Source organism: Podarcis filfolensis (genome assembly GCF_964270895.1).
Source record: "Podarcis filfolensis genome assembly, chromosome: 6".
Taxonomy (NCBI): Eukaryota; Metazoa; Chordata; class Lepidosauria; order Squamata; family Lacertidae; genus Podarcis; species Podarcis filfolensis.
The window spans coordinates 59,851,190-59,874,798 of record NC_139609.1 but is presented as its reverse complement, the minus strand read 5'-3'; the positions used below and the strand labels follow the sequence as shown (position 1 = coordinate 59,874,798).

The 23,609-nt window shown below is 42.1% G+C and overlaps 1 protein-coding gene across 1 annotated transcript; it reads left to right on the top strand.

The window, feature by feature from the left end:
- The first annotated feature begins 75 nt into the window (after positions 1-75).
- PM20D1 (peptidase M20 domain containing 1) lies at positions 76-20,671 on the top strand. The gene is made up of 13 exons (XM_083617131.1): positions 76-519; positions 5,474-5,560; positions 6,377-6,612; positions 7,519-7,605; positions 9,066-9,199; positions 10,543-10,662; positions 11,941-12,016; positions 13,395-13,456; positions 13,866-13,944; positions 15,869-15,940; positions 16,436-16,604; positions 17,220-17,319; positions 18,261-20,671. The coding sequence occupies exons 1-13, from the start codon at positions 237-239 to the stop codon at positions 18,385-18,387; spliced, it is 1,632 nt and encodes a 543-aa protein (XP_083473257.1). The 5' UTR covers positions 76-236; the 3' UTR covers positions 18,388-20,671.
- Positions 20,672-23,609: the final 2,938 nt, after the last annotated feature.

Below are 23,609 nucleotides of genomic sequence, written 5' to 3'. Positions count from 1 at the left end.
GGCAGCAGCCTTAGGATTGCAACATACTGCTCTCCTTCCCCATTTGTTTTTAACACCAAGAAGAGCTGCTGCAGTCCCAAACGCGGCCGATATTACGCAGGCACACGCTTGTGTTGCCTAGCCATTTTTTTATTATTTTAGGAGGGAGCCGAGTCCCACTGAAATCTCGAGGAACTCGATAAACGCTTCGAGCCCACACCGGCGGGGAGTCTTGCGATGAGTAACCAGCTCCATTAATGATTCGCAGGGGGACGCGCCGATCTCCGAGGGACCCCGAGCGGAGGCCAGAAGGCGCCAAGATGGCGGCGCTGAGCGGCCGAGCGCGAGGGGCTCTCTGGGTGGCTTTGCTGGCGCTGTGCGGGACTGTGCTGGCCCTGCTGGCCGTGGTCCTGGTCCGGACCTACGCCCCGCGAAGCCCCGCGCCGTCTCCGGAGCTCTGGGCGCGGAGGAGCCGGCAGCAGCGCCTGGAGCCCTCGTTTAGTCCCCAAGAGCGGCGGGAGCTCAAAGAGGCGCTGCAAGGTAAACTCAACACAAGTCAATAAAATGGGTCGAGGGGCCGAAGAAGCGGCGGCGGCAGCTGCTTCCCTCAGAGTAAAAGTTGCAGGGTCTCCTAAGGAAGAGGGTGCAGGAGGGGCAAAGCAGCGTTGCCGTTTGGGTAGGACTTCGGGGCACAGTTCGGCAGAAGGAGAAGAAGGGTCGCCAAACGTAGCTGGGCTGCACACTGCCTCATTTTGAAGTAAAGTACATAATGCAAGTCAAACATGGGAGCCTGGGGCTCCAGGGGTCGCTGCAGTTCCCATCATTGCTGACCAGCTTTTCGCGCTGGCCGGGGCTGCTGGGAGTTGGAGTTCAGTGGGTCAGACCCATTTTTCCCTGTCAGATCTGAACCTCAGTTGCACCGCTGGAGCCAAAACGGCGTTTCAGGGTGCGGCAAGTTTTTGTGAGATTTCTGAAAGAGGAATGACGGCATGTTTCACATGGACACCCCATTCTCAACTTATCTTCTCTTTGCTCGTTTTGATGGGAGTAACCCTTCCAAGTAAAGCACGCTTAGGATTGCAGCCTCGTTTTAGCTTCCGGTTTATGATTTGGCTATCATATTTATGGGGAAACAGCCTTTTCTTCAAGTAACTAAGGGGGTCCAGGAAGGGGGTGTGGGTGTGCATGGTTATTTCGAGGGGGGCGGGTTACCCTCTGGTGCTGTACTCATAGGAGTTCATAATGACTGCATTGTAGGGGGGTGGACTAGATGATCCTCAGCGTCTCATCCAGCTTTACAGTTCTGTGAGTCTTCCCCCCTCCACCTTCAGCTACACCTGCAATTCTATACACTTATCTGAGAGTAAGTCCCATTAAACTCAGTGGGACAAACTTCTGAATATACATACGAAGGTTTGCATACCATTTAAGGCTAATCTACAATGTCTTTCTTTCGATATCCTTTATTTGCCCCAGTTTCAACCAACAGAAGTGTGTGTGGCTTGAGAAAGCAAAGCACTTGTGAAAAGGCAGAGCATGGACTTGCCATAGTTTCCGAGTTAATGTGGGAATCAAAAGATTTGGTCATGGTAATCTGATGTATATTGAAAACTGCTGATGATTTTTCAGCCAGCCGTCAATTTGCTGTACAGCCCCCATATTACAGCCCCCATATTAACATTATAGTAGCTGAATATTTACTGTTCTTTATACAGTGGTACCTCGGGTTACATACGCTTCAGGTTACAGACTCCGCTAACCCAGAAATATTACCTCGGGTTAAGAACTTTGCTTCAGGATGAGAACAGAAATCGGGCTCCGGCAGCACGGCAGCAGCAGGAGGCCCCATTTGCTAAAGTGGTGCTTCAGGTTAAGAACAGTTTCAGGTTAAGAACGGACCTCCGGAATGAAGCAAAGTAACCCGAGGTACCACTGTATTACACACAAAACTATGGAATCACAGCTTGCATTCTCCTCTGCAGAGTGAACAATAGGATTCACAGACTCAATGGTTTTTAGCACCACCACAGTGCAAAAACCTGGATGCTCATATTTTTTACAGATTCCCCCCAAATACACCATTAGATCATAGGGTTGTATAAAGTAGACCCATTGAAATTAATAGACATGGCAACTTAGGTTTTTTAATTTCAGTGAGACTGCTCTGGGTAGGATTATCATGAGCTACAACCCAGTGCAGTGCAGTGCATTGTAAAAATTGCATCCATCACTTTCTGCAATAATGCATTCCATTATACCCAGTTGTGGGATGCTACTTAAGGCCTTCCCCCCAGGAAAATCCACTGTTTACTGCTGGATTGGAACAAACATCAATCGGTTTTTCTGCAAATTGACATTTGTTCCAATCCAGTGCTAAACAGCAGGTTTCCCCAGGGAAAATAGCAGGGAAAACCGCTTGGACTTGTGTGTAGAAAACACTGGGCAAGCAGAAAACTTCTCAGACTTATGCTTTCTAGGCACAGGACTGTGGACGAATCCTTAGTTGGACTATCCTTTGTGCTTTCTTGCACAGCAGTACATGATCATTGGGCTTATTGAGTATTTCTAGTGTCTATAACATGAAATCAACAGATTTGTGGTTCATGTCTGAGAAGTGAGCGGCTTGAAGACAGGGTGGTTTTGCATTTATTTTGTTTCCCAATATGTTTCTTTTAAAGGCTTGATTTTATCTACATATAGTTTGTTGCAATGACATTGGATTGTGTAAACAATATGTTATCCTTCAATCTACCCATGCTTGAATCTTACAGAAAAGAAAACAACTTAGGAGGCTTGTTTGCAGTATACATACAGTTTCTGTATGGGAAATAGCCATGTGGGAGGAGCCTGATAGTGAGGACGTGTGTCTTTTCTGTTTAGCCAATCCTTGATATTTCTAGTTATCTTGTTCTTAATGATAAGCTTATCTTTTTAGTCAAGGTACATTTATTATCTACTGCCAATGTCAATAAGTTCAATCTGGTCATTATGCTATGAATGTACCAGAACTCTGGAGGTTTTATTTATTTTGAATATTCATATGCTATTTAAGAATTTCGCAAATCCAGAGTCACGTACTAAAAATCCAACTTTAAAAGAATAAATATGTACAATTTAAATAATCAAACGCAGTTGGTAGAAGCAGAATGAAATACAGATCAGATCAAAATCAGACAAAAAGTCAGAACTACAGATCGCATATTAAAAACGTTGGAGCTTTTTTAGTTATAAATGTGCTATCTAAATGATGATGATGATGTTGGTGCTTCATGGATCTGTCTGACAAGGATGTCTCACACACATGACACAGCCACTGAAAAGCCATTTTCCAAATCAGCATCTAACTAGCTTCTGAATGTGAAGGCACCTGGAGCTTGGACTCCAATGCAGATTTGGGCAAGTTCATGTGGGCATTTTCATATAAGAAAAATCATTTCTTTGGGTACTCTGTCCCCCAGCTGTTTAAGCATTAAAGGTCCCGCCTTTTCTCTCTCTCCATCAAACTGACTTCAATTTGTGCAGCGTCAGTATGTCTACTAGATTATAAACCTTTCTGGCAGCTCTCTGTCTATTTTATTTATTGTGTAGTAGTCAGTGGAATTTTAAACACATAATAAATAATAAGATGGCATTTTATAGTTCCTGATCTTCCTGTATTTAAGTACCTTTGAAGAATGTTGATTTGTTGAGCCTTGGACGTAGAATTTATACCATGTAATTGTGGGAAACCAAGTTAGTTTCTGAAGTCACAAATGCAATGATGAAATCAGGTGGAAAAGGTATTCATTTCTTCAAAGTAAATGTTTCTGTCTCAGGCTTCTTCATAGAGTGACCGATGGTAATTCTGGAGAGCAAAATTATAGCCTGTCTGCATTTTGTGACTTTAGCCTTTAGCCTTTTTCTTTGTTGCTCACTGAAATTTGGCGCTTCTACTTTTCTGGCTGCCTGTCATACAGCGCTGTTCTCCGTTTATTTGCTCTTTGAATGTCTGCCAAAAACATATTAATTTTGTTCGCATCAATCAGTTAATATATAATGTATCTTTATTGTTGTTATTATTATTTCTCAGTCACTTTATTCACAGAAGTGAGCCAAAGCAACTTACAACAAGGTATACACATTAAAACCAATTACAGTACGATTGCATCTAATGCAGGGGTTCGGTTCCAAGAGCTCTGCGTATACACAAAAACCTGTTTACTCAAACCCTTGGAACCACCCACAGACATCTCCAGCCTTCTGGAGCCAGCACACTCAGCTTGCCTTTCCCAGTAAGTAAGGCTTTCAAATTTGTTTCCATACTGGGGAAACCTTGCATATGAGTCAGTTCACATGGGGAGAGGTGGTCCTTGAGATATTGCAGTTCTTAGCTGTTTAAGGCTTTATAGGTCAAAACCAGCACTTTGAATTGGACCCGGAAACTAATAGGCAGCCAATCTGCCTATTAGTTGGCATTATATGCTCAAACCATCTTGCCTCAGTGAGCAACCTGGCTGCTAAATTCTGCACCAGCTGAAGTTTCTGAACCGTCTTCAGAGGCAGCCCCATTTATAACACATTGCAGTAATCGAACCTAGAGGATACCAGAGCATAGACAACATAAGTTAGGGTATCCCTGTCCAGATAGGGGTGCAGCTGGGCCATCAGCCAAAACTGATGGAAGATACTCTGTGCCACTGAGGCCACCTGAGTCTCAAGCAACAGCAAAGGATTCAGAAGTACCCCCAAGCTGCATACCCACTCCTTCAGAGGAAGTGTAACCCCATCAAGAACAAGCAACCTCCCATCCATCTGGTCTAAGTAACCACCCACTAACAGTGCCTTAGTTTATCTGGATTGAGCTTCAGTTTGTTGGCTCTCGTTCAGTCCATTGCCGAGGCAAGACATCAGTCCAGCACGTCCTCTGCCTCACCTGCAGTGGTAATTGAGAAGTAAAACTGTGTCATTGGCATACAGGTGACAACGTACTCCAAAACTCTGGATAACCCCACTCAGTGGTTTCATGTAGATATCAAATATAGGTACATGTGATCCAAGACCCTGCCAATGAAATAATGTGGATTTTGGGTGGGGATAGGGTGCAGATTCCACTTCATTCATTTGTATTACTGTCTATATGAAAATGAAACGTGATTCAAGATGTACAGACATCTTCTTGCTTAGTGGAGTCTGGGGATCTCACTCAGCCACTTGATCAGGGGCACCATTTGCACATCTAAATGTGTGATCCTGCACATCATTCAGCAATGCAACAGAACTCCAGACACAGCTGCCATTCACAATATTCTCAGAAATATTGTAACTGCCTTCTTGGGAATGACATTTGCAGGCTCTGTCAGCCCACTGGTAATGGCACTTTTAATCCTTTGAATAGGCATCTTGACAGCCTTTACATTATTTTGCAGGGAAGGAGAGTTTATCGCATTGCACTGTTGTTTTAATAATTGCCTGTCTGAGAAAGTCACGAAATCTCTTCTTTTATATTTTATATAAGGTGCCATCAGAATGCAAACAGTTTCCTTCTCAGCAAATGATCAAAATACAACAGCCCTGGCAGAATTTGAGCCATATATTCGTAAAGGTATTTGAACTTAAATTCCTTCTTTTAACTAGCAAATGGGCATTAACTTAATAGAGTATCTAATCTTTGCGTCGTAAAAGAAGAGTCTTTATCGACAAAACTAAAGTACTAAGCTGACAAAAATGTGATTTATTATTGAGTAGAATGCAAGTTAATGAACCGAAACAGCTGTGGAACTTTTAAATACAGGTTTCTACAATTGTAAATAAATCCTTCTTTTTTAAAAAAAGTATTTATATCTTTGTGATAAATTGCACAAAAGGATTGCATCTCAATGGTAGAGTGTGCTTTGCTTACAGAACGTGCCAGTACAAACCCTAGTATCTCTGTGTAGGCCTGGGAAAGACCTCTGTCCCCATGTGAAGACCTTTGAGCACTTGACATATACTCTTAGTATGGTAATAAATGCAGGAGCTACAGTTGTTATGCAAGAGTAGATTAATGTAGTGTGGTTTTGGCCTTATACGTTTCATGGCCAATACCAGTCAAACAAGCAAAATTACTAGGTGCTCAGAAAAGATTGAAATTATATTAAGATTAGCTTTCATAGTTGTTGTTGTTTACTTTATCCTTTTGTTTGCTTTAAACTCTGTTCCTCCACCCCATAGGGTGGTGGGACCAGCAAGAGATGTGTGCTATGCCTTTCCTCATCCTTCAGTTACCCATTTCCTGAAATATACCAGCCACTATAATATACCAACTGTTGCACCGAATACCAAAGGTTAATATGTCCCCATTGATTTGTCCAATCCTTAACCTCAGACTTTGGAGGAACCCTTGCTAATTTTCTTCCCCTTCTGTTTTTCTTCCCTGAAGCCTTTCCTGCAGTGTTTTCTGCAGCATTCATTAAACATGAAGTTATTGGGGAATATAGCCACCTATTCACCATCCAGGGGTCTAACGCTCAGCTGCAGCCCTACATGCTGCTTGCACATATAGATGTTGTTCCAGCTTCTCCAGACGGGTGGGACGTCAGTGACCCTTTCTCTGCTGAGGAACGTGATGGGTTTATATATGGAAGAGGAACACTCGATAACAAAAACTCTGTTATGGTATATGTATTTTGTAAATGTACCTCGTTTTGCAGGGTGGGTGGGCTGCAAAGTGTTTGTCCCACAAAGTTTGGCATGCCACATTAACGATGGTTCACTGCTTTCTGTTCACAGTGTGAGGAGAAGCATTCCATTATTATTATTATTATTATTATTATTATTATTATTATTATTATTATTTTGCAAGCAAACATAAATCAGTTCACTTTAAAAAGAACCTTTTAGCCATATCACTATATTTTGCTTTGCTTTAAATTGACTACTTGGTGCACTATTTCTGTGGACACCATTGGGCCAAAGGCTGTCCTGAAAGTAGGGAGAGAAGGAAGGAGGTGCAGCCAGCCAGTGGGTTGCTGCCCCTGACAATTGGAAATCAAGAAGATGATAGGAACCTGGAGACTGGTTCCAGAGGGAGCTGCCAGCTGGATAAAGTGCTGCAGCCTGAAAGTCAGCAAGCAAAGCAAGAACTGACTACCAGAGCTCATACAGAAAGTTCAGTGTGCACTACTTTCATCCAGTAAACCACTTTCCAAGTCACAGGCATTTCCACAAGACAGTTTCCTCCATTTTCTTCCAAAGAACAGGCTAAATAGATGCTCCAAAGCTTCTACATGGAATTTTTTGACAGCGTTATTATTATTTTTTAGCTCTGTGATTTGGACTTTCCCACCTTGATCTATAATCCCCTCCCAGTCAACTGACAAAGTTAAGTTTCATACAATTAAATGGTGTCTTGCTTCAATCAGAGGTTAGTACAATGCCATTGGATTCTCAAATCCCACCCTTTAATCTGGGACAGAACCAGTCCTTCATGCTGCCCCACAACAGTTGCTGTTAATATGGAACAGGTTCTGTAACCAAGGTGCTAAATAGACAGTGCTTAACATTTTATTTTTTATTCCTCAGGGGATTCTGCATGCTCTAGAATTCTTACTGAGACGAAATTACAGACCTCACAGGTCTTTCTATATTGGCCTTGGGCATGATGAAGAGGTATTCTATGTGTCTTTAATTTCCCCCGTATTTATTTATTTTAGATTTATAGCTCATTCCAAAGGCTGAAACAGTAGATACTGAACTTGAGTGGGTCAGCCTGCTGCTCTTTTTACATGGAGACTCCTTAATGGTGTTGTGCTGTCCTGATAAAAGGTTTTCCATGCACTGCAGTGGTAGGTGCCTATTGACTAGTCAACTGTCGTCAGCATAGGAATATGGATTTTGCTTTGCATAGGGGGAAGAATATGTATTTTTTGTGTTGTTTAACATTACAATTCTGTATCCGGCCCCACACTGCCCCCAATTAATAAAAAAAAAGTAAAAGTTTTGAGGGTTAGGAGCTTGTCTTCACTGCGTTTACAATTTGATGTAATAATAGAAGCTATATTGAAATGTATGGATTTGTTATTAGAGTTTGTTGGATTATGTTACTTGTACTACTTGCATTGCATAAAATTGAGTATGTTCTAGCCCGGGCTGGGGAACCTTTTTGACTCTGGGTGCCAATTCCTCATCAGGATTGGCTTCATATGTCAAATGTGACAGGTGGGTGGGGTTGCTGACCTGTCCAATATCATGACATCACATATTGGCAGGTGAGCAAGGCCACTTGCCTGTCAAAATCCCTCCTGTTTGGGCATTGTAAGTCTCCCTTGCTTCCCCTTTAAACCTAGAGTCAAGGGTTTAAAAGAGAAACACAGGAAGACTTGCACAGTCCCCTTGGAAGCAGTCTGGAGGGTGCTTTTGCCAAGTGCTTTAAGATGCTTTTACCTGCAAGACACACCTCTTTCCTCTCCCTTTCCTGTCACTTGTCAGAGAAGGCAGAAAAAGAGGTGGGTTTTGCAAGCAAAGGAAGGGATTACTCCAGTTCTCTGCCTTTGTTTGAGACTGGGAAGACTTGAAAAAGATTTGCAAGTGTCTCCTCTTTTAAGTGCCCAATCCTGGGCCGAACTCAGTTCCATCTTTAACAGAGAATATTTCCCCTGCTGGATAAAGGATCACCCAGGCAATATAGGATTAAACCCTGGCCTTCCGCCCATCAGCTGACATTGCCAGTAATGTCAGCTAATGGCTGGGTAGACATGGTTTGGTGAAACGACCCTGGTGGGCCATGATTGGCCTGGAAGCTGGAGGTTCCCTAACCTTGTGTTAGCCTAATGGCTGCTACACTTGAGGAATTAAGTGCCACAATTTACCTCTGAGTGCAGGCCGATAGCAAGATTCAGCAAATAATATATTGGAATGAAATTAGTTCATTAGGTGCAAGGTTAAATGGTTTGGAGCACCACACATCAATTGCTCACTCCAGTAGAAGTGTGTGTGTGTGTGTGTGTGTGTGTGTGTGTGTATAACCTGTATAGCAATTGTCTTTTTCCACTGAAGCACTGGATGCTTATTGCTGCCTGAGACAGAATGAGATGACATTTGGTGAGATGACTTTGTTGTGGGCTTTTCAGGTGGGGGGTCAAAAAGGAGCCATGAAGATTGTGGCTGAATTGGAATCTAGAGGAATTCAACTTTCTTTCGTGCTTGATGAAGGAAGCTTCATCTTTGATGGTATTGTCACTGGAATAGAGAAACCAGTAGCTTCGTAAGTAAGAAATGATGAGAACTTTCCACAATAAATGCAATTGCTGCTCTTGTTAAACAATTGGGAGTCAAACATTGTTCCTGATCTACTTGGAGTGTGTGGAATCAACAATCTAAGTAAATCTTCACCTAAGTTTTGCCTATCTGTGCTGTTGAGCAGGGCCATCTTTACCTGGGGGTGCAAGGGGTGCGGGGCACCCAGGCGCCGAATTCTGGGGGGCACCAGGTGCCCACCGCTGAAGCTGCCTAAGCTTTAACTATCTACCTGCTATGAAATAAAAAATAATTTTGATCAAGCTAGAAAAACAAAATACATATAATATATACCTAGGTATTACCGAAATGTATGCCTACTGTTTCACTAAAGGACTTTCGACTGTGTGCGCTCATTTACCAAAGATGCGCTGCGCCAGCAGTGGCACTTGTCAGATTTGACGGCGCTTGTCATTCACAACCGCGGCGCTTGTCAGACTCAGTGACAGTGCTTGTCATTCTCAATGGCGCCGTGCATGCGAAGTTAACTCTTACATGAAAATATTATGTTACGTATTGTATTGAGCTGCTATGTGGCAGCGGGGTCAGTGGCACCTTTGACACGACTGATCTCGCGCCGCCTGCCTGCCAGTCGTGTCAAAGGTGCTGCTGACTCCGAATGAAACATTGCAAATTGAATTTAATTCCATCACTTACAGTTCAAATTCGTATAGAGAAATTGTTTTTAAAAATGTTTATTTTCGCTAATTGTCGGCATTTTCTTTGACTAACTACTTAGTACTTAGGGCTCTACTACAGATGTGTTTCAGCACGTGATTTTAGTTTTCCATGTCTGCAAAAATGCGCCTAGAGAACACTATGCATTCCGCGAGCTGCTTTTTTCCTTAATTTCGGGGCTAAACTAAATTTGGGGGCACTGGGTGGATCTTTGTATCCCGGCAGTGTATATGCTAAAGACAGCCTTGCTGTTGATTATTACAAAAGTATACTGCGCCTCATCTTCTTTTAGGGTCAGTATAACTAATTAACCCATGTAATGTGAGTGTATCATAGGAATAGCCCCCAGCTATAGAGTACTATGTGCTAGTAAACAGGTCCTAGTTTAGGATTGCTACCACTTCCTCTTCCTGGGCACTACTGCTGAAAGGGGAATGGTAGCCAGGTGATGGAGAAAATTGATCTTGGGTAGGTGTGGGGTTTTCCAGAGCTGAGGGAGCCAAAGGGACATTGACAAGGGATCCTACTGTGCTGCATGGCATAGCAGGGATGTCAAAATGGTTGTCTAACTAGAAGATAGGGGGGAATTCTTACATCCTGAATCTAAATAATTGATTTCCCCCCACTTATCAGAATAGGTATCACAGAAAAGGGTGCAATTACAGCAAATTTCACTGTGACATCAGAGCCTGGTCATTCTTCTGCACCACCTAAAAGGACAAGTATTGGTATTCTTTCTGAAGCATTAGCCAAGTGAGTATTTTCCTTTCCTGGTAATAGTGAAATCCTATATGTGTCTAGTTAAAAATAAGCTCCATTCTGATTGTAGCCTAGAGATGTTACATAAATTATTTTGCTCTGTAGTGCCTTGAGTTGCCAGTTCAATATTTCAGAAATAAGGGACACTAATGGTTATAGAACACTATGTTGGACTGAGTGCTCACTGGAAGGACATATCCTGAAGCTGAGGCTCCAATACTTTGGCCACCTCATGAGAAGAGAAGACTGGAAAAGACCCTGATGTTAGGAAAGATTGAGGGTACAAGGAGAAGGGGACGGCAGAGAATGAGATGATTGGACAATGTTCTCGAAGCTACGAACATGAGTTTGACCAAGCTGCGGGAGGCAGTGGAAGACAGGAGTGCCTGGTGTCCATGGGGTCACGAAGAGTCGGACATGACTAAACGACTAAACAACAACATGCATATTTAAGTCACATGTTCTCCTTATTTAAGCATGCAAATCATCTGAGGAGACAAACCTGTTTGTTGAAATCTACCAGAATTCTAAATGGGGCTGCTTTTGCCGTAGCCCAAGAGTTATGGAGCTCCCTCCCAAACAAAAACTGCTGGTGCCTACAGACTTTTAGAAGGCAATGCAAATGCTTTTTAGAAGCATATTTAGAAACCTGTTGCAGCAGAATGTGTATGTATGGTTTTATAATACATACTGATGATATAGTGGGGAAGAGGTTTATGTGTGCCTTTACTGAGGGAGTGCTTAGTTTGATTTTTAGAAAACCTACCACCAGCACTTGTGATGAGCCTGGAACTGTTGCACATTTAGATCCAGCCATGGGACACCTTCCAGCGTCTTGCCACACATTCTGTTTGCTTAAGACTGTTCCTGTTCCTCGGTATATGGATAAGCGTTGGTTTTGCATGGGAAATGGACAGTAAGAAAACAGTGCCTCACATAATGTTGAAGACGCACTGCAGTGGTCTTTTACCCTCCTCCATTCAGATTGTGACATGATCTCTTCCCAGTTAAAACATGAAATAAATCTGATTTATAGCACATCTTCCTGAGAATTTCCTCCAGCTTTCAAATTATCACTGACACAGCTTCTGTTTTGAAATCTAACATCATCATGATACTTATCTGTAGCAGAAACTAAAGTAGCAATTTTAAGATGACTAAGACATTGCAGACTTTTGCCTAAATTCATGAATCAAAGTAATAGGAGTGAAGCCTGTTTATTTTTCGTCTTGCATTTGATAGTTACAATCATATAGCTGTTTGTTGTTATAGGTTGGAGCAGCATCCCATGCCCAATCTGTTTGGTCATGGGCCTGAAATCCTGATGTTTGAGCAATTGGCACCAGATGTAAGTATTCAACAATATGTACTCTTTCATGTGATTTCAGTGAAGTGACCTTAAATTTTCAGTGATAACATTAGATTTCTTACGATTTTCAAAACTTGTTGCTAGTCAGAGTTTTAGAATTTTCAGAGTCATTCCCAATTGATAGAGTTCATAGCAACTTTCCATCCCCCCCCCCCCCGCCAACAGGTTTCATTCTGCCACAGTGGCTCAGTTCCCACATAACATCAAAGCCTCATTTACAGTTATAGTTCTCATGTACTCCCACAATCACACACGTTTTCTTCACTTTCTTCCTACTTTGATCAAGCCATAGTTTGTCATTATTTGAGTAATCAAACTATTGTGGAGGAACCTCGGTTTTTGAATGTAATCCGTTCCAGAAGTCTGTTCAACTTCCAAAACGTTCAAAAACCAGGGATCAAAGGGTTGTCAGCAAGTTCAATGGGGAAAATTGAGAAACGTGCCTTGGAAGCCATCCGACTTCTGAAGCGCATTCGAAAACAGAAGCATTCCCTTCCAGGTTTTTGGCATTTGGCTTCTGAAAACTTTCAGCAGCTGAGACATTCGAAAACCAAGGTTTGACCGTACTTTTCTTCAAACCAGGGCAACTTTAAACTGTTGTTTGGAAGGCAAGCACAAGCTATAGTATGGCAGTTTGAATTAAACAGCAAAGTATACTTTGATCCAACTGGAAACTCATTGAAGCATGGGGGTGCAGAGTTAGCATGGGAGTCGTTCCCATACTGCTGAAACATGCTTTGTTACTTGGAGCAAGCTAATATCAGCTACTTGGTGGAAAGGTTGTTTAATAGGAAGGTTGTATTGCATTGGAAAGCTTCATTGCAGTTGCTTTTTGTGTAACTTGTCCAAGGTCAGTGCCACAAGCGGCATCCTAGATCCACTGATGGAGGAAGACGGGTGCGGGGGGGAGCACACCACCCCCTGGCAGCGCAATTCCGGTGGGATGCCATCGCGGCTGCCCCCTTGCTTGCACTGGGCGCCACGCCCCCGGGACGTGCACCAGCCCCAACCCCGCCTGCTCTCCGCTGCCCAGTGCCGGAGCATGAACTCCACCACTGCCTAGATCTCTGGCGGGTTGTGCTTGCAACCCTATCCTTGTAGAGTTATTGGTTTGATCCAGAACTTCACAAACTTTTCCCTTCTCCTACATGTTGCTTCTATGTGCACAGTTCTCTTCCTGCCCCCTACCCACACAGCTCTTCCATTGGCCTGTCTCCTGCATACAGGAAAGTTCTAAAGTGCACTTAGAAGACTACTTCAACATGGTTGGTTTTTAAAAAAATGTTAAATCAGAAGAAACCATTCTCTTAATCCAGACTTGCTGATGTGTACTGCTTTTCTCCCCTTTGCTTTTCAGTTCAGCTTCCCTCTAAATATCATTATGTCAAATTTGTGGCTGTTTGGACCACTTGTTGGAAGGTAAGAAAGAAACATGATATTTCGTCACATTTTTATTACAGCAACAAGAGCTTTCCTATGCTGGGATACCGCAGGAGAGCATGCTGCCACTACACAATTTTTAAAAGCATTTTTCTTAAAAAGTTTGCAAAATAATAAGTCCATGAGGGTGTGGGGAGGTGCATATCACAAGCACAAACAATATTCAGTAAAGTGCCCACTTCATGAAGCAGTTGCAAAGAAATGAATGGACAGTGGTTAAAATGCAACCATATTCTTAAATGCAACCTCAAGGGAAGATGCACAAAAAATGAAAAACAAATGTACATTTATTGATTTAAAATATTGGTATTGACTTATGGAATGCAGAATCCTACATTAATTTACTTCTGATCTCTAAGAACTTTGTGTCATCTAAATCTTTACATAGATTTCTTGAACAGACGCCTACCACCAATGCCTTAGTTCGGACTACCACTGCAATCACTATGTTTCATGCAGGAGTCAAGGTACTGTAGTACGAATTCATTGGATTTTCCATAAAGTGTAATGAGGGTCTAAATTTCTCAGAACTACATTTTCAGCTTTCAATATTACTAGTACCAGTGAATTATAGGAATACAAATCCGTTTCTTTTCCCCTGAATGATAAATTCTCCTCCCATGCTGAATATTCACTGCTGGCATCGTCCCATGAACTAAGAATGTCAATTCGATTCATGCCCTCTTAGTATGGGATTTGTTATTGATGGTGGCTTGTCCTCAGAATGGCTTAGTTTCTAGAACTAGTAGAGCAGAAAGCTTTCGCTTCAGTCAGTCCCTGCAAGAGGGGAGTTTTACTAAAATAGAACTTCATGATCACAGTATTTTAGCTCCTATGGCAAGTTGGTGAGAGAGCCATTCCATACATTTCATAGCAAGAAACCTGGTTAGCTGTTTGGTGCACATCACCCAGCCAGTCAGTGTTCTCTTTATCAATGTTTCTGTACTGTAATTGAAACTGTTATTTGTAACATCCACACTTAGCATTAATAGGTGTAACCTTAAAAAACTTGCACATGAGGTCCCCAAAATGTAACAGAGGAAGAGCTCCTGAGCTTGCCAGAACAGTGAAAGTGGTTTGTTAGTGGCTTTTACTTGGTGTGATAGTTAAAGAGTGACACCCAGAGGTAGACTGAGATACAGTAGGCTTTGCTTTTATCATTTTTCTGTTGCTTTAAAACTGTCTCCCAAATGACCCATGATGGTGACAAAGCTGTTTCTTTAAATGGAGGTCTGCCTCAATCATGTGTGGCATGCAGGTATTTGAGTTAAATCACAAAGGGGTGCATGAGGAGGTGGCTGAACCCACATCCCTTCTTCCCAACTGCTTTACTCTCAGGTGGGCTCACTTGTGATATTAGAATCTGGAAGGTGGAAAATAACAACTTTGGGTTGTGGAGGGGTGAACTGAGGAGGAATGTGCACCTGCATGTAACCTCCTTATGCACCTTAAAACCATATCTCCCCTATTTTATGCATGATTTGATCAGACCCATGTTTAAAGAGACAGATCTGTTCTCAAGTATAGCTGTGCCATGTGGTTCCAACTGCCCTGTGTAAATGCAGTAGTACAGTGTACTGTATAGCAAAGAACAGATCTGTATAGTTAAACTGATTAATTTAAGCTTCATGTCTTAAATAACTTTTGGCAACAAGTCATAATGAAACTGGATTAGCCATTATACACTTTCTGCAACAAGTTTGATTGTTGCTTCTAAAAATATTGCAATAGCACTATGTACTTTTTACCTTACATTTATAATTGAAGCCATAGTCATTTGACCATTCAAAAAAATTGTACATTTTCATTTGCCATGCATTCCTCACCTGGTAATGTGATTCTCCCTCAAGATAAAGCTGCACCTTCCAACAGCCCTTTGAGAGGATAAGGGGAAAAGTCAGTTTAGCACACACTCCTTGACCATGCTTTCGAATACTGAGATATGAGCAGCTCACATATTTTCTCTTCTTTCATTCTGAAATTTAGAAAGTAGACCCAAGCCTTTCTTGTATGACGGAGGAGATGCCAGTTGTACATGTACTCATTTCAGCAGGCACTTGGGCCTGCCCACCTTTTTCTAAAATAAGTGAGCTTTTCACTGCCATGCATCATAGGTCAGTGCTGCAACAAATGCATGCATGTCTAATGGATCCCTAGGTTGTCAAGGAGGAAAAGCAGACCTTCATTCAGTGGCTTAAGCAAAGAATATGAACAGTGACACTTTAGGCAAGAATTACCTTCGCATAATTATTTTGCAAGGCTGAATTAATATTGAGGACTGTGCATTGGTTTCAGAAATTACTGGTGAAATTGCCTTGGTTCTGAAGCTCGTATTTTAGACTGTGGTTTGTTGTCACATGTTTAAGCCCTCTCTTTTTCTCCCCTCTCCAGTCAAACGTTATTCCCCCCTCTGCAAATGCAACTGTGAATTTCCGCATCCATTCGTCACAAACAGTTGATGAGGTATTTTATTTATTCTGAAAAGTTTGTTAAATTAACAGGTTATTGTTTCTCTCCCCCACCCACCTACCCTGGCCCTCATGTTTGGCCAGGAGACTTTAGAAGGTTTAATAATTGGTATGTCTATGGTTGTGTTCCTTTTTGCAGTTAAACCTGGTTTCCCATTCAAGAAACGTCTGAACTGGCTTGTCATCTTTTTCTGTATTTATTTAATACCTCAAAAGTGATTGGTACATTGGGGATGTATCTTTGTTGAAGGGGCCTAAAGGAGGGTCTTTTGAGGCAGTAACCCCAAACTGAATGCTTTGTATCTCTACCTATCCCATTGTGTAACAGGAAAGCAGACTTCCACAATGAGGTCCCGAAAGGTTCCTGTCCTGATTGTGCATCTTTAGTTGGTTTGCAGAGTGTTACTTAAGAGTTTGCAATCTGTGCTAATACCATAATGGAAGTCACCTTGCTATTTTAGCTTCTTTGTTCCTTTGAGTGTGTTCTTAGGTCCTGGGCATAGTAGACAAAACAATTGATGACAAGAGAGTAAAGATAGAAATGGACAGTGCCTTTGATCCACTCCCAGTGAGCCCCTGGGACGACCAGACCTTTGGAGTGCAGGTTTTCCGCCAGACCATCCAGGATGTTTTCCCAGATGTTGGCAGTGTAGCTCCAGGTACTGGCAAATGCGTTATTACTGTTTTCCCCTTCTGTTCCCACCCAACAACCTCTACTTTGTTTTCATTTTCTGAGTATTCTCTTTCTATCTTATCCCCTTCACCAGGTACGTACACACACTCACTATTAATGACTGGAAACGCTTGTTTTCCTCTCTTTCTGACCTAACATGGTGGTCATTTAAAAAAAAAGTCAACAGGAAACTGGCAAACAGTGTACCTCAAGTTTTTCAGGTTTACATGGAGCTGAAACCAGGCTATATATTTTCTTCTTTTAGAGCAGCTCAGTTGTTGGACTGCCCTTAATAATTTCATTCTGATCCAATTCAAAGCTACTAATTAGCTCTCCAGTCTGTTTCAAAATGTCTGCTTATGTAAAGAGTTAACATTTAAACATGACAATGGGCACAGTTTTTCTGAAATGTTCAGCTGTATTCCATTGCTCCAATAAATAAAAGACGGAATTTTCAAAACCTAAGAAAAAGTAAGGCAGATAGCGTCCAGTGCCACTCATAGGAAGCTAGGAATCTAATTCATGAAGTCTGTGATGCTAATGCAATATTAACTTCAACACTACCAGTTTTAATTTTTCAAAATACTGATTTCTCCTCCAGGTATATGTGTTGGTAACACTGACAGCAGGCACTTTGTCAACCTTACAAATGCTATTTATCGATTTAACCCAGTGATCTTTAAACCCGAAGATTTGCCAAGGTACAGTATTCTACTTGACAATTTCTTCCTAGTGAAAACACCAGATGAGAACTAGCAAAACGAATGAGACATGGCAACTGAAACTTGGCAGAGAGCAACACTTCTAAAATGCCCATAGTGTTTCCCTACTAGTCCGAAGAAATAGAGGGAGGGCTAGATCCTGTACCTGTCCTTATAAAAAGCAGATTGGAATTGAAGCATCTCTTTAGGACCTCATTTCTGTTATGACATTGCTTGGGCTGCAGATATGTAACACTTCCTGGCTGTAGTTGGAAATAGGGCTCCTATATAATAGGCAACCATTTATTTATGAATGAATGAATGAATGAATGAATGAATGAATATTCCAATCATTTTAGGATTTCCTTTAGAACTCCCCTAATAGGTAGTATTCAGAACCGAGCTGCGATTGAATCTTTTATTAATAATGTAGAAGCTCAAGACTAGTCAGGTATAAAGTAATAAAATACTTGTTTTTCTAATCTCTCACAACAAGTTTTATATGTGGTTAGTTCATTTTAGCCACACTTCATTGGTACACAGTAAAAGGGAATGAAGTGACAAATCAGTTTCATCTATATGCCTTAGTAAACCCAAACATATCTCACCCACTCCTTGGCTTCTGTTGTAATGGAGCTGGCTAGGACTCCGGGTCAGTGGGCTGGTATGCATCCCAACTTTCTACTCTCTTGTTTCTTTTTCAAAAGCTACCAGTCTAAGTCCAGCTGACTTATGGACCATCTACTATCTTGGAATAAGCATCCTTGTGATAAATAGAGGAGTCGTATCACATATAACTTTGTGGCTAGAAAAGCCCTTGTAAGGGATCGTAGCATGTTTCAGTCTTTTGTGGAGCATAATACAATATCCCTGTTACACAATTATTTAACCTATTATAACCTTAACCCCATTGCTGCTTCTCTCTTTTTCCCCCCAATCAGGTTCCACGGGTTGAATGAACGAATATCTATTGAAGGTTATGAAAAGCAAGTGCAATTTATCTTCCAACTGATTCAAAATTCTGATATCAGCCAATCCACAGAGCCACATGCAAACCATGAGTTGTAAAAACAAAATAGGAAGGCTTCTGTGAGCATTACTAGGAATCAGAATTGCACAAAAATGCTACATTGCTACATTCCATGTTGCTGTCAGTTTTGGAACATAGCATACAAATTTTAAGTCGCAAGACTATTGTACCGCACTCCAAGCAGTTGTGAAATATAAAAGCAAGCGTAGAACAAATCACTTTGGATCAAAATGAACATATTGAACTTATGCTATGTTGTATTCAGTAGTGGGCTGTGTGGGTGGTACTATGTTGCTTCTCCAGCTTCCCAACAGCATGGGGCACTGCCACTTACCAAGAGGAAGAGGGATGCAGCGCATGGTGGCAGGAGTGTCAGATTGGCTTAGCTGCCGCACACCAATCTCTCCATGCCTCAACTCCTTTTCCATGCCGTTGGGAAGCCAGGAGAGCAATGCAGCCTCACTGTTGCCACCTGCAGGCCACTACTGCAGATATTGGAGCCCAGAAAATATTATTGCTGTATAAAGTTTACATCCTAAAGATTATTGCACTGTTCCCTTAAATGGAAGGTAGAGTGGTTCTCTGTAAAGAGGGCAAAAGATCGGACTAGATCATCCAAATGGTCCCTTCCAACTCTACAATTCTGCGATTCTAAGTGAGTTATCAATCTGGAGAGATTCTCTGGAGAGATTCTTTTACGGAGGAATATTGTGCTGCTATTCCTGTCAATCCCTGCCTGCCTGTCCCTTGCTTCTGTGAAAAAGGAATCACTTTAATCCTGCCCTTTCCAAATACCACTGCCTTTATATCTTTTTTCCCCTTACATTCCCCTAAATCAACCATAGGCAACCTTGGCCCTCCAGATGTTTTTGGCCTACAACTCCCTTGATCCCTAGCTAACAGGACCGGTGGTCAGGGATGATGGGAATTGTAGTCCCAAAACATCTGGAGGGCCAAGGTTGCTTATGCCTGCCCTAAATGGCAGCTGTGGGGCAGGGGGCTATGATCCAGAGTGCAGTGAAGGAGTTAATTTACCATTCCTCTACACAATGGTGTTCTAAACATTTGGGTCTGGGGAAAGGGGGGAGGACCAGTTAGCTAAAGAGTGTTAGAAATCTAGAAGCAGAGTTGCTGTTCTACTTCCAGCTTAAAACAGAACAGCAATGATTGTGTGCTAGCAAGTTCTCCCAGCCTGGAAGCACCCTTAGAGAGATGTATTTCACTGGATTCAAGTTCTTTTATTCTACTCGCAGCCTGATTTACATGCCTCTTCATTTTCACTTCTGAAATGAATTGTTTTCTGGATGTCCTATCAATTCTCTCTTCCTTCAGTGGGTGTACACTTGACAGGAAGAAGATTAATTTGAATCCTGATAGGAGCCAGGGATCTTGTGTCTTTGCTGCTACTCTCATCTATAGTCCCCACGAGAGATGTTGCAATAGGACAGTCCCTAGTGCTGCTTTTCATTTTTTATTAATCTTGAAACTTGTCACTTTAAATTTGATTACATAATTGCTCAGAAAAAGAGAACTTGATTCATCTGCTCCTGTATAGAAGATTAAATGTGCTGTTTAAGTAAAGTAATATACAGGTTATGGAAAGAAAGAAAGAAAGAAAGAAAGAAAGAAAGAAAGAAAGAAAGAAAGAACTTGTCTTAAATGCTTAAATTCCTCAGGGATGTTTACATGCAAATTTTAAGGGTCTGATTTATAACAGTATTCTTCCCTAGTCTTTCTGGAATAAAATGTGACTCAGTGAAGCCTATACAACTAGAAACGGCGATAACACTGGATTATTACACTGTGATCTGGTTTACCCATAACACTAAGCCATGGTTTGTTTAACCATAAATTGTCCCACAGATGATTAAACAAGCCATGGCTGTTTCACAAGTTTGAACTGTTTTCCAGTTACTCTTGCCTTGTGCCTTTGTAGTGGGGTAAACATTTGAGGATGATGGTTAGAAAAAACCAAAACCCATGGTTCTGGGAAGTGCTGGGTTCATACATATGATCACTCCACAGTTTAACAAACCAAGATTTATAAGCTAATAACAAACCGTGGTTTAAGATTGTGCTTTGTTAGCAGTAAACAAATTATAATTAAGCCCCTGGGCAGAATTTTCACATAACACTCAGCCATGGTTTAACAAAAAAAAAAAATGTTTAGCATTATGTATGAGCTAGGCCTGTGATTTTTACGAACTTCTTAACAATTATGTATGGATTTGCACTGCAGCTTTATCTGGATGTGATAATAACTAAGAACTTGATACAGGTTTTTCTAATGAAAACAATAAAAAAGGACTATGATGTGTGTGATCACTGTTTGAACATGGTCTATTAATCACTGCACTATCCCACAGATATCGCTGTACCTGAGTTTTGATAAGAGCTGGTGGTGGGGTGGATTTTCATCAAAACAAAACCATTCTAAGGAAAAAAGAAAGAAAAAACAGGATAAAACTCCCATTATTTTCCAGTCAGTAAACAGGATCCAAGGCTTTCTCTGTTTGACAAAAAAATTATTTTGATTCATAACCTATATGCGCTAGCTTTTAATGGATCAGGTTTTTTAATGCATCCCTCAGACCATCAGTGGATCAGCCTTCAACACAGTGCTTGAATAAAATTAGATTTTGTTATCTCTAAATGTCATTATCCCAAATTTTGCAGAAATACAGCATAATCTAAATAAACCTAAGAGGAAACTTCCACTCCTCCCCCCCCAAAAAAGGAGAGATGAGCATGCTAAGTAGACACTGGTTGCTGATTGTCTCTAGGGAGAGACAAAAATGGGAGGTAGGTGGAAATGTAATGGAGTGTCCTGGAAGAAGGCATGCCTAACTGGAACACTCCATACTTTAACATTTTGTTGCAGCTCCTACTTGGCTCAATGTATAAACAAGAAAATTATTGTTTTTCTGGGTCCTGTATTAGTTGCATTCACACTATGAATTAGAGTGGAGTGGGCTAATTCACATTTCCTGCCCTCTAGTTTAATTCCAGCCATTAGGCCATTGATCCTGCAGTGATACAGCAGGTATTTCAGCCGATTTGCTGAGAGGCAGAAAGTTAGTTTGGTATAAAACAAGCTTTTAACTCCTGTAATAGAGCCAAAGTAATGACAAACCAAGGGGATAAATAATACTTCTATATGCTTGAAAGCGGGGAATGGATGACAGGTTTTTCTGATAAATGCCGCAATGTTTGCTGTGCTCTGTAGCCTTTTGGCTGCTTGCGCCCTGGGCAATTAGTGGGAAATCACCATGCTACATTCCCGCGCATGGAGGAGGATGAGGGTTCCCATTCATTTGCAATCCTGTACTCTTGGCTCCTTTGGCTCACCCTAAAAATATATTTCTGGCAGGTTTTCTTGATCAGGTTCTGCTCTTTGAAAAGTGAGTAGTACACTTTGAACTGAAAAGAGGATTTAGGCCTCTTTTTTTAGCAGGGGGGGTAAGGGGAATTCCTGGAAATGGGGCAAACACCCTCCTCCTCCCCCTTATCTGCTTTGCCTGACAGTGTTTGTCAAATGAATTTCACAGAGAAAGGGAAGAATGAAGGTCAGCAGAGCTTGATTTTTGGCAAGCATGCTCCTGCAACTTTTAACTGTTGGGCCCCATCACACTCTGCTTTTCTAACCAGAGCCAAGGGTGTGATCTTAGCACATTAGCCCAATAAAGACTCGGGAGTTATAATGGAATACCGGTAGATTTAAGGGCATCATGCCCTGGTTAAGATTTGACCTAAACTCTCTAAAAGGGACGTGGGTGGCGCTGTGGGTTAAACCACAGAGCCTAGGACTTGCTGATCAGAAGGTCAGCGGTTCGAATCCCTTCAATGGGGTGAGCTCCCATTGCTCGGTCCCTGCTCCTGCCAACCTAGCAGTTCGAAAGCATGTCAAAGTGCAAGTAGATAAATAGGGAAGGTAAACGGTGTTTCCATGCGCTGCTCTGGTTCGCCAGAAGCGGCTTAGTCATGCTGGCCACATGACCTGGAAGCTGTACGCCAGCTCCCTTGGCCAATAAAGCGATATGAGCACCGCCACCCCAGAGTCGGCCACGACTGGACCTAATGGTCAGGGGTCCCTTTACCTTTTTAAAAACTCTCTAAAGCAGGGGTTGTTAACCCAGACCCAGGGGACTGGATTCCCCCCTCCCTCATTTTTTATTTACCCTACTCTCAGTCAAGACCCCACTGATCGTGGTACCAACAATAATAGAGGGCAATTAAAGTAGACACAGGGCTGGAGTGAGTGGAAAAAGTTTAAAGCTCTTCACCTAGTGACCTGAAGTCTTGGCCTTATTGTCACAGTGCACTACAGGGCGGCTTATGCCCATGTACTTATGCCACAGCAAATGATAGGGAACATGGGAAGGCTGCCTGGGCCACCTGCCTACTTGCTCTGCTGCCTTGCTCACTCATACTGCTGGCCTACTTATTTCACTCATTTGTTCTGCCTACCCACTGCTGTCATGCTGCTCCCATGGCCACCTACTGGCAGCCAAGCAAACTTCAGTGTGATATTAGATAGGTAGATAGATAGATGAGGGTTTGTGGGTGGGTGTGGTTGTAGCCATCCATATTCTACTCAGAATAAACCCATGGAAAGTGGCAGATGCAAGCTGGTCATGCTCATTCATTTCAGTGTGTCTACTCTGGTTAGAACTAACTGCCTACAACCTGTACAGTGGAACCTCAGGTTGCGAACGTGATCTGTGTGGGAGGCACATTTGCAACTCGCAGCACCGTGTCTGCGCATGCGTGAGTCGCGATTCAGCGCTTCTGCACATGCGCAAAGCGCAATTTAGTGCTTCTGCGCATGCCCGAGCACCGAAACCTGGAAGTAATCTGTTCCGGTACTTCCGGATTTGGGGCGGTGCGCAATCTGAAATCACGCAACCTGAAGCATCTGTAATCTGATGTACCACTGTAATTGCTTCGCTGTCTTACCTTTGTTTTTTCTGAAAAGAAAACAAGCTCTGTATTTTTTAGCCCTGTGTTGTGGGAAAGGGTTAAAATGTGAGTTTTGTAATTAGACTGAGACATGTATGTTATTTTCTTCCTGGTTCCTTGCTACAGTTGCTGCATCTTCTACAGTGCTGTGGTATAAGAATAACAAGAAAGTTGTCTAATCTCCTGGCTTTATGCCAGGCACATACCACCCCACTGAGCAAGCATACTACAGAAGCACACAGAAAGCACTGCATCACATCTAAGGCAAGGTCAAATCCCACACCTGCCTTTTCAAAAGCAA